Source organism: Protopterus annectens, chromosome 6.part0, assembly GCF_019279795.1.
Source record: "Protopterus annectens isolate FY-2018-M chromosome 6.part0, PAN1.0, whole genome shotgun sequence".
NCBI classification, from domain to species: Eukaryota; Metazoa; Chordata; order Ceratodontiformes; family Protopteridae; genus Protopterus; species Protopterus annectens.
The window spans coordinates 1944521548-1944533914 of record NC_056737.1 but is presented as its reverse complement, the minus strand read 5'-3'; the positions used below and the strand labels follow the sequence as shown (position 1 = coordinate 1944533914).

The 12367-nt window shown below is 37.3% G+C and overlaps 1 protein-coding gene across 2 annotated transcripts in view; it reads right to left on the bottom strand.

Moving 5' to 3' along the window:
* PDE1A (phosphodiesterase 1A) overlaps positions 1-12367 on the bottom strand; it is a 2023853-nt gene that overhangs the window by 197897 nt on the left and 1813589 nt on the right. For both annotated transcript variants that reach the window (XM_044075254.1, XM_044075255.1), the window contains exon 14: positions 7103-7278. In XM_044075254.1, the coding sequence (XP_043931189.1) occupies positions 7103-7278 (176 nt within the window). The remainder of the gene's footprint in view (positions 1-7102; positions 7279-12367) is intronic.

The following is a 12367-nucleotide window of genomic DNA, read 5'->3' as shown; positions in this document are numbered from 1 at the left end:
GTACGTGTGTGAATCATCAGCAACTGGAAATGAACTTTGATTTGGTCACCCCTAAGGAATAAGCCATCTAAAGAAGTGCATAGCTATGTCTTGCAATTTAAAAAAAAAGAAAGATATGATTTGGGTACTTACATTGTTTGTTATGGTAAATAGACAGAATATCATCTCCCTTGAAACGCCCAGGTTTTTGCTTCATTTCATGAGTTGACTGGCAGGTGGTACATGACAGAGGTGTACATAATACATGGATGGTAAGTGGGCTGCTGAGTCCTCTCTCCATGACAGAAAATATGATACTTAGTTCTGCCCAAATCATTAGAAGACAGACTTTCACTCAAAACATTTAACATGGCTAAAAAAAAAATAACTCAGTATTCATTATGCTATAAGTATGCAGTGACAAATTCTAAATGCTACATGAAGGGAACCAAACAAATCCCAGTAGGCAGCATTTGTTTGTCTGTTAATTAGCAAGTGTCAGCTTAGCACTGTCCATTTGAAAGTTTGAATTACAAATAAACCTGAATTTCATGGTGCACACAAAAACAAGAACACCTCAGTCATATTACAAGTATGGTTAATAAATAGAAGTTTCAATGAGATGAAGTGATTGGGCAGTTTGTTCAAAAAAGCTGCTATCTTCAACATTCTCATCACTGCATCTGACAAGTTTGTTGAATAGAATACGTAACTGTGTGTTTCTTGTTATAAGGCTGCATCTTAAACAGTGTTGTCTATCCAGTATTTGAAATCAGCTCTAACAGTTTTCAAGGCATCCGCTCATAAAATCTAAGCTGCATGTACCATCATTATAGTCAGGAGATGACCTGATGTTGCACACTGAGCAGAGGGAAGGGAAAGATGAGTCAAAGGTAGGTGAAAGGGGTGGGTAAGTAAAAGAAAGAACAGATGATCATGAGAAGGTAACAATGTATGAGAGAAGGACAAAGCTTCTGGATGACAACAGATAAAACTAACTGTAGCCATGGAAAGCCTGATTCTGTGATATAGAAGGATAAAGTCTTGACTATGACCCAGGTGACCATGTTCAACTAGTGGCTAGGGCACTGGAGCAATTGCTATGAGCATTTTCAGTATACATGCAAGCAGCATTTGAGTAGTCAATTCCTGCATAATCTAACCTGCTATGTGTCTTTACCTGACCACCAATTATTCCGTGTTGAGGTTTTACCAAATATCACAGTGAACCCTTTAGTTGCCTGCCTTCCACTTTGTTGTGCACTCTGATATTCACAAAACATATAAATCATTTCCACTCTCTCACCTCCACATCTCTGACATTTCATATTAGAAATTCCTCTATCCATTTCTAATTTATTGGTTGTACGCTACAACAAATGAAGGGTCCTCATTGGATGATTCTACACAAAGGGACATTTTCAAAAATAATAGGCATTTTCTCATATAAGTTTTCAGTTGCCTTGACTTATTTCCTTATTAGTATTTTCTTTAATCATCCTGACCATCTCAAGCTTAGCTCTTCATTTAAAGCTTCACCGCTGTCTGATAGCCTTATATATTCACCTACCTCCACCATTTTTAAAGATGCGCCACTTGCCCAAAGGAGCCTCTCTAATTTTCTTCCTTTGTGCAGCATTTCAGCATTTAACATACATCTTCATCATTGTATTAAAAGTCCAAAATTTGTTGATCCCAAAGTTGAAAGGACATTGTTGAAGTTCCTGGTGATGAAGATCTCTTCCCTCATGTGAATGATCAGACGTACCTAGCTCCAGTACCTGTTCCCTTCCTTATATGCCTGCTTCTTTCCATATTACCTACTTATTTCTAGGAATTATATCTTTAACATTTGCCTGATCCCAGATCCACTTGTAGATGGGTGCTTTCCAGCACCTCTCCTGGATGCTTAATCCATGTCTCTCATTTTTTCCATAAGTGTCAGCCATAAATTTTCTTTGTAGATAACCATAGAATCCCCATTTTTATAGTTCTGCATCTTTACTCTCTTGGGCCTACATTTTTTTCCATCTGTAACTTGTAATAAATTGGAGCAAGTAAAGTGCCATGTACAAATATCCACTGTGCTACATTAAATGCTACGACCAGTAAAGGGCAATGTATTAAACCCTATCTTCATCTCAGAAGGTAGGGTTATGAGTTCCTCATTTGGAATTATATGATGGCATGCTTTTCTATCATACTTATCAAGTAGGACCTGCATGTTATCCACCAAATGGTGGTCAAACCATACTTGGACATGTGTTATAACATCAAAAGGGAAAATAATAATCTTGGTAGTGTTTATTTAACCAGCTGTTATATATATCCTACCATCTCCCTTTTGTAGGACTTTACTTATTTTCCTGTAAAGATTATCCACATTTCTTATACCCTTCCCTTCATATGTATAGGCCAACTCTAATCCTAAGTAGGTTAGAAACTCTGTCTCATGTACATCATCAGCTGAACCCCATAACTTTCCCTCATGCACCATAACCAGCACTGTTTTCTACAGTTCTTCTCCAATCTCAGCACTTTGTTGAATCTTTGAAACATGTACAACACTATTGGTAAAGTCTTATTTATATTTTGGTCATTAAAATACAATCATCAGCATATAGCTGAAACTTTGCATCACCAACAATGTTTTTGTTTCTGTTGTAATATGTTATAAACTTGCAAGACAACTTGGATAATACATGTCAGCAATAAAACATTTAATTAATGAATCCTGGTTAAAAGAGGACAGTTAGAGATCACTTTTCAGAGAGCAACACTACCACCAATGGACAGATCAAATCATGAATCTAGAGTAGAAGGGTGAGTATTTTAAAATTATTTTCTAAAAAAAGCCCTTAACCCAACTCTCAGATTAAAAAAACATACCCAAAATATGATCCTCCTATATAGATACTTACACAAGTTTTAGTAGGTGGACATACTATAAAATTACTTGAAAATATATACTTCCTTCCTCCCGGTTGTGCAAAACTTATCCAAGACATACTTAAAATAATAATTTTAGACTCTGATTATATTTGGTGACCTAAAAATCAACTGGGATGACACATGTAAGTCTACTACCAAGATATTATCCAAACTAAACAATATGAGCCAGATGATAAATACTGAATAGAGACCTAGCACAATTGCAGGAATAATTTTAACTATTGATAAACTAATAACAAATATTCCTGAAAAAAAATCTTTTAAACTCTTTTCACCCAGAATATTCCTGATTGCATGTACAATGTACTATTGAATGAATTCTAACAGATAGACTGGCTCTCAGTCTACACTGCATATAACCCCATTGTAGTTCGAGAAATATTTTATAATCTTCTTCTGCCACTTCAAGCAACATTATAATCTTCTACTGCCACTTCAAGAAACATTTCATAATCTTCTAATGTCACTTTAAGGGACATTATAATCTTCTACTGCCACTTTAAGCAATATTATAGTCTTCTACTGCCACTTTAAGCAACATTATAATCTTCTACTGCCACTTTAAGTGACATTATAGTCTTCTACTGCCACTTTAATTGACATTATAGTCTTCTACTGCCACTTTAAGTGACATTATAGTCTTCTACTGCCACTTTAAGATAGACTTTTCCTTCTTAGGTGGAAACTGGTATGTTATCCAATATTTTAATACATTACCAAACCTGATACACTTAAGAACAAACAATGGAGCTAGAGTGTAAGCTCTACCTTATGCAAAATAACTGGCCAGATCTAGCATAATATGGAAAAAGATGACTTGATAGGAGCAATATTTTTAGACCTTAAATGTACATTTGAAAATGTTGTACTAAAGGGATCTGTACTTGGACCACATTTGTTTTCACTTTTTATTATATATATTATACAGATAACTTAGTATGGCTGGAAGCCCACAAAAAATTCTAAACAAGTTAAATTTATAAAATGCTCTTTCTGTTTGTCTTAATTCCTCTAAATGTTATGGGTTTCTAATACTGTGATAGGAATAGACCTCATTCCTAAGTTAAGGTACAATTAAAGTTAATGAAATTAGTACTGCTTTTGATGTTAGCAAAGAGTGCACTTGCAATGTAACGAGATTGGTTTCCTTCTGCAATTCACATGGGAGTTACATGGATTGGTAACATATTTAAGCATGCCTGTAAATTATGTTTTATTAGTACTGTTATTCTTACTACTGGAAATGTCTGGATAACTTTCATCCACATTGTTCTCATTTCTGCTTGCAAATCCTGGTGTTTTATGACTTTGTGTATCTTGATACGAAATAATCACTGTATGCAGCAATTGCAATGACCAATGCTAATTTTGTATTTTTTTCCTTGTACTATTATTATTATGGTTTTCTTGCATCTGTTTTCATAGCTGTTGGTACTGGGTGATCCCATTTGAATTAAACTTTATTGCTGTCAATAATGCTTTGAACTTCATGTTTCCAAAGTTTCTCAGCTATATCTACATCACAGTATTTGGACAATCAGTAATGCAACAGTCTTGTCATATTTTTCTGGAGTTCAGTATGGAGACACTCATCCATAAGTGTATCTCACCTGGCAGTGAAATGTGCAACTGTTTCTAGATCTGTTTTACAGAACCTGCATTTATCTGTTTCTCCAACTTTTTCAATAGACTTTATAAACTAATGTGTGCATAGCCCCCTGTCTTGGGCCTCCATAATTAGCTTTTCATCTTTTGGTTTAAACTCACCTCTCCTTAGCCATTCCTGTGCCAAATCTTGGTAACAATGATTGTTTCAGGAGTTTTTTTTATACTTGTCACTATATTTGTGGACTTTTCTATTTTCTTTCTTTTTCTTCTGGTTTCTTTGTTTTTATTATCTCTTTTGCTTTTTGGGCACTTTTAGATGATGTCTGATTCTCATCTATTTCTGGCTAAATGTCCATTCCCACTCCATTCCAAAATGCTTTTATTAAACATAGCAAATATGTCATTTTACACTTTTCTTCATACTTTCAAACTTTCACTAGACAGCAGGCCTATACATGTAGCCAATTGTGAGAAGGCTCATAACTCCTTGAGAGTAAGGATTCATAACATTGGTATGCAGTGGTTTATATATAGATATATAACATGTAAGTATATTTCTTCTCCATTTCATTCAATGTTGTTTGTGGACAGTCAACCATACTACCACTGTTAGAACAGGAAGACCAATATGATTTATATATTGGACTTTATTCCTAGATGTTAATGTAGTTTCCAATGTAATATTTAGTCTTCAGAAGAATTTCTGCAATATTCATATACTACCACTGTTAGAACAGGAAGACCAATATGATTTATATCTTGGACTTTATTCCTAGATGTTAATGTAGTTTTCAATGTAATATTTAGTCTTTAGAAGAATTTCTGCAATATTCATATCCAAGGAAGATATTTTTTGGTGCTGCAGTTTTCCTTTTATAAATGTTACTTCTGCACATTTATCAAGACAAAATATTATTATTTTGCCATCTGAGAAAGATTTAACCATTTGTAGTTGCAATTTCAGCTCCTCATCTGATGAGGTATGTAATTTTAAATAATCTGCAAAAAAGTAGATGAAATTTCTTTGAAGAAGGTTGGTCTCTGGATTAATAGGACATGAGACCATTTGTGGTGACAAAGAATCACCCTGGAATATCCTTTTTAAAGTGTTATTCATGGGATAATTAATTGTGGATTAACTGCAAAGCAGTTTCTCAATGTTTCATAGTCACTGCAATGTTGATCATCGTAGAGTGTACCTTATACTTTTGTAAAGAACTTAATTATCCATGAGTGTGAGATGCTTTCTAATAGTTTTTTTATAATCTTTCCATGCCACACTTAATGTCTTACTCAGTAATGTCATATTCAAATTAATGAATAAAATGTCTGGGCATCTGCTTAGAAATAAGATCTTTATTAGAAATGTTGTTTACAATTTCAGAAGCCAAGAGAGCTTTTAATTACAAAGATCTCTATTTACTTTAGTTCCTACAGAAAAAAACAAACATTTAGTGAAGTTGGCCATAGTATCTGGAATCTTTGGCGCACAATGTGCAAAGTTGTGACAAGCTTCCAGTACTTCAAGAACTGTTCATTCTCCTCTTACTGATATATGCAAGTGAGCTATGCTAGAGATCCCAGTTAATCCATGTCTGGAAATACTCCACTTTGTCATATATATTCTTATAGTACCAGCTTTACCATTTGTTTGAAGCTTAGGAACTCATTCCATGACTGCTGATATAATTTTGAGAATCAGTAAACATTTGTTTTATTAGGATATATGTCGAGGATAATTGTAATCATCATCACCACTTTCTTGTTGCTCTAGTTCTAAGTGAAAGGGTTTTTTTATTACTGAAATGTATTACACAGTTTATATTTGTTTAGGGTAAAAATGCTGAGGTAATTATGTATATATCTAGTTCACTATTATTTATTTATGTCATTTTTTTGTTCTGGAATATACTGACGTACGTTCGTTGTTGCCATTTGGCCCAGGCCATTACTGAAAATGGTCCAGTGTTTAGGGCCAGTTCATTTATTTAGTTAGCAGAGGAAATCAAATCAAACTACCAATCTGACAGTTTGGGATTCCTCAGAAACTGAAATCTGTACTTGTGTACCATTTTGAATTAAGCATGTTTTGTAAGTGGCATCATTATCCTTCAAAATCTTCAAACATTCTGCTACAGCAAAATAAAATTACTTTTGATATATGGCAACAATGAAACTATTACCAAGAAAGTAGTTATATAATTAAAGTAATAATACACCAGCCTGGAATAAAAATGTGCATCACCATTTTGCAGAGGCAATATATTAAATACATTACTTTAATGAGTACCTGCAAGTTCAGCAAAAGCACACAAACAGATTTGTAATGTAATTTTAATGAACTTTCCATCAAAATTTGTACTGTCTGGCATATAATATACAAAAGCTCTTATGACTACTTGTTATAGCTGCCTTTCAGAAGAAAAAAAAAAAAAAAAGAAAGAAAACATATGCAGTCCTGAAGTAAAATACCCTAAAAGTTAAAATTCTCATGAATAACTCAAGTGAAGTTTTTCAGTGTTATGCATACAATAAATAAGAGGAATACATTTCAAAGGCTTACCCTGAAGAGCCAAGTCCTTCCATCGCTCTTTGTTTTCTTGAATGATGCTGGCCAAGTTATGCTTAAAGCTCTTAAGGTCTACCCTTGCTAAGGAATATTCCGATGAATGTCCTCCATCAAATGTAATACTCCTTAGGTTTTGCTTCTTAGTATCGGCACCAGAACCACTTCCTCCACTATTTTGTATGAAATGGTAGAACATGTTAATTATAATGAAACATGCAATGTAACACATGCTTTGCACACAAGTAATATATTTGGATTCCATCTACAGTATGAGTTTCTTTCTCAATGTTTAACGCTTTTTATTCACTAAGTAGAAGATGACTTACCAAGATTTAACTCTGAAGTACAAAAAAGCAGACAGTGTGCTTCTTTAGAAATAAATAACAGAGAAACTTTATTTGATGCATTATGGCTAAAATTCAGAAATATACTTCATGCTGCATAAACCAGTGCTGTAAAAATGCAGGGAAATGTTCAGCCTTTTATAAAGAGAGAAATGATTAGTACTACTTGAGTAATGGAAGGATAATGCACACCAGAAAAGCAGCTGGTGAGCAGTGCATATGCAAAAGAGCTACTCAAAACGAATAACAGAATTTTGATTTAATTACATACATAAGCTGCAGTGCATTGTAAATAACACTGTGTAGAAGTTGTTAAAATTTAATTTGACCTGCAGTTAATTTTTTACAAAATACACAAGGATTTGAATTATTTTATCAGTCTATGCATTGCCCATTAATATCACTCATTCAATAAAACTTTTACTAGGAGGAATTGAGAGTATACACTGTACCTGTCTACACATTATGTTTTAGTTTAGAGCTTTGCCAAAGACAGTCACCAAGTGATTACTAGCAGATGCTCTTTTTACTGAAGGTTGGCTTGGCAGCACTGAGAAAAGTACATCAATGTCTAGATCTTCTAATCTTAAAGCTTTTGCATCTGTGCACAGTTCAATTCAGGCTACTGCTAGCTGTTGAACGGTCTATACCTACCGAATCTTAAAGTTAGCATTGTCAAAGTCAAATCGTTCTGCAGGTGAGGAAGTTGTTTTGTGGAAAAGGTAATACACACTAAAGTGCGCTAGCCTGTTTATAGCATTTACAGTGTTTTGTGTGTTTTTCTGCTGTTTCCTGAAAAAAAAAAATTTCTCTTTTCCCGCCTTTGCTGAACTAGATTAGTCCAGATTTCAGGTTTTGCTGAATTCCGGACTGTGGTATAGTTTCCTGTGTTGCCCATATCCTTACTTGGATAGGAGGAAGCTTCTCTGTTCACCAGTGAGAGTGGGGAGCTTTGAGCAGCCTATCTGTCCCTGGAGGAGTGGTCTCAGCCCTGAAACTAGTAGCTTATTGGCCGTTTTGGGTCAATTCCTATCTCTTTCAGTTTCCCTGTTTAAAACCCGCATTTGCGCATTTTTGCACCAGTATACAACTGCACAGCTCCTTGTGGTGTCCTGTAGAGTGATACAGGCAACAGAGAGACCCAAGAGAGACTTTTCCAGATTTAAGTATTTTTTCTCTGTTTTTTTGCTCCGACTGCCTTTTCTCGCCTAAAAAGCGAATTTCTAACTGATCTGTGCTTTAAAAAGTTTAAATTGCATTTGCCTTCTGCTTTTTACAGATTTGCACTTGTTTTATATCAATTTAAGTCATTTTTGTAGTGTATAACTGTTGTAGGCTACACACTAAGGTGCACTAGCCTGTTTATAGCATTTATAGTGTTTTCTGTGTGTTTTTCTGCTATTTCCTGGAAAAAAAAATATTCTCTTTTCCCTCCTTTGCTGAACTAGATTAGTCCAGATTTCAGGTTTTACTGAATTCCGGACTGTGGTATAGTTTCCTGTGTTGCCCATATCCTTACTTGGATAGGGGGAAGCTTCTCTGTTCACCAGTGAGAGTGGGGAGCTTTGAGCAGCCTATCTGTCCCTGGAGGAGTGGTCTCAGCCCTGAAACTAGTAGCTTATTGGCCGTTTTGGGTCAATTCCTATCTCTTTCAGTTTCCCTGCTTTAAAACCCGCATTTGCATGGTTTTGAGCCAGTATACAATTCTGCACAGCTCCTCGTGGTGTCCTGCAGAGTGATACAGGCAACAGAGAGACCCAAGAGAGACTTTCCCAGATTTAAGTATTTATTTCTCTGATTTTTTGCTCTGACTGCCTTTCCCGCCTAACAAGTGAATTTCTAACTGATCTGTGCTTTAAAAAGTTTAAATTGCATTTGCCTTCTGCTTTTTACAGTTTTTGCACTTGTTTTATATCAATTTAAGTTGTTTTTGCATTGCATAACTGTTGTAAGCTACACACTAAAGTGTGCTAGCCTGTTTATAGCATTTACAGTGTTTTCTGTGTGCTTTTCTGCTGTTTCCTGAAAAAAACGAAAAAACAAACAAAAAAAATATTCTCTTTTCCCGCCTTTGCTGAAATAGATTAGTCCAGATTTCAGGTTTTGCTGAATTCCAGACTGTGGTATAGTTTCCTGTGTTGTCCATATCCTTACTTGGATAGGAGGAAGCTTCTCTGTTCACCAGTGAGAGTGGGGAGCTTTGAGCAGCCTATCTGTCCCTTGAGGAGTGGTCTCAGCCCTGAAACTAGTAGCTTATTGGCCATTTTGGGTCAATTCCTATCTCTTTCAGTTTCCCTGCTTTAAAACCCGCATTTGCGCAGTTTTGCACAATTTTGCAAATAGTGTAGCATCGGGCAGCGCCACTTAAATGGGTTTAAACTATTCCCGGCTCCACAAACTCTGCTCTTCACTTTTTCTCTTAGAACTGTTCTAAATCTCAAAGTAAGCACTCTATTTTCATTCTAAAGCCCTGCAGTTGCTCGTATAAGTAATCTTATAAGTAAGCACTAATAAACTAAAGCACTACACCCTCTTATACTCCCTTTAAGTACTTGACTCCCTATTGGTCCTTTTTGATCAGTCAAAAAGTAGTTTCTTATACTATTCTGGCATGTCCAAAAGTCAGTTTCGGGTTTACTCTCCAGTCCAGCTGGTGAATCTGGGAATCTTGAGGCAATGTTACAACTGTCTTATGTACACAGACCACCCTTTCCTCCTCCCAACAAGATCAAATATATGTGAGAGATGCAACTATATAGCCAAACTGGAGGCTGGGCTCTCTCAACCCAGTACTGGCACAGTCAGTCAGGAGAAGGTAACCACACACACCACAAATCCAGTCTCACATAGACCTGTCGCAACAGCAAACCAAACACATAAACACACAAAAACATACTCAGAGGCTCAAATAAAAATCTGCCCAAGCAGCAGAGACCTCCAAAGCAGATTTCCAAGCAACTGCTTCCCCACAACAATACCCACATATCACATAGTTCACAAAGTCAGTGTGCCACACAGTCACAGCCCTTAAGCCTAAACAACACACCTAATACACTTGTAATAGGTGACTCTATTGTCAGACACATTGACGTCCCACTCACCAGGCTGAACAAGGAGAACGTCACTGTAAGCTGCCTGTTGGGTGCCAGGATCCGCCACATAACACAAGCACTCAGGTCACTCCAAAGCAAGTACAAATATGACTCTGTCATTGTCCATGCTGGTGTGAATGACCTGAGACATACCTCCCTGGACTACATGAAAAGAGACATAGAGGAGCTTTCTGATCATGTAGCCCAGGCCGGTATGACCCTGACCTTGAGTAGCATCTTAACCTCACCAAGAATGATGTCACATTATAAAAACAAAATGATCAATTTTAACAATTGGCTAAAGTACTGGTATCATTCAAAGGGGATCCAGTGTCTGTCAGCCTGGGATGACATGCTCGACAAGCCACGTTGCTTCACTAGGGATGGCTTGCACCTGTCACCCCTGGGCTTTTGAATACTGGCTAAGGCTCTTGCCACCCCCATAGTGCCTTTTTTAGGCAAGGCTCAAAAGACAAACCCACCTCCATAGACAACACAAGGGAAAAGAAACTAAGGGTAATGCTGCTCAACACCAGAAGTCTAAACCTCAAGATGCACGCACTCGAGGCTCTCCTCAGTATGGAGAATATCGATATCTGTGCAGTAACAGAAACCTAGTTCAAGGCTCCCAAGAGCACCCCAGCACTACCAGGTTATACCTCATACCATGCTTTTCGGCCCCAAAACTCGGACCGAACACAAAGGAGGGGGAGTACCCATATTCATCAAAGATACCCACACCTCCAGGTTATTGGCACTGCACGAAGCATCGGAGACCATCCATGTGCAACTAACAGTGGGCAAAACTGCCTTTCAGTTTGTAGCCTGCTACAGACCACCCTCCCAAACTCAGGAACCCCACTCGGCTTTCCTGAGAACACTGGAAAATACGAAGGTCTCTCCAAACACAATCATATTGGGTGACTTCAACTACCCAAACATAGACTGGGAGCACTACTCAAGCCCCAACACCCTCGCCCAACGATTCCTAGAATTTATAAACTCAAATGCTATGGAACAACTGGTCACCACTCGCACAAGAGGGGAAAACATATTGGACCTGATCATTACCAACATGGGGACTCTATGTTCCATACCAGAGGTATACCCCTCATTGGTAAGATCTGACCATAAATTAATCTTACTGGATATCCATATCCCATCCCCATCCCCAGCCAAGGAAACCACGGTGAAGAACTTCTCAAAAGCAAACGTCACACTTCTCAAAACCGAAGTGGAATCCTTCAAAGCCCCCAGGCCAGTGGAAAATATGGCCCAAAATACAGAATACTTTTCAAATGCATTCTATGGACACCTGCAGGAATGCATGGATCGTGCTATCCCAAATAAAACCAAGACTCACTCCTCCAAAGGCAGGAGACCTGTCTGGTGGACCCGAGCCATAAATAAGCTATACAACAGAAGGAGGAAGCTGCTACATGACAGAGCAAAATCCCAAAAAGGGAAGGCATCTCTTTTCAGTACTAGCAAGAAACTACGATCCCTCATAAAATCATCTAAGGCCAACTTCGAAAGAAAAATTGCACAAGACGCTACAAATAATCACAAGGTCTTCTTTAGTTATGTCAGGAACCTGGGTGGCAACTCCCAGATATGCTCTGAGTTAGTGCAAGATGACAAAAAAACACACTGAACCCACAGACATTGCCAACATCCTGGCAGACAGGTTCAGTGCAAACTTCTCCCCCCTTCCCCCCCAAAAGAGCAAATGTCTATCCCAACAGAATGTAGCCTCCCTGACATCACAGATGCACAGGTGAGAGCTGCCCTCTCCAAAGCAAAAAACACAGCATCAATGGGAC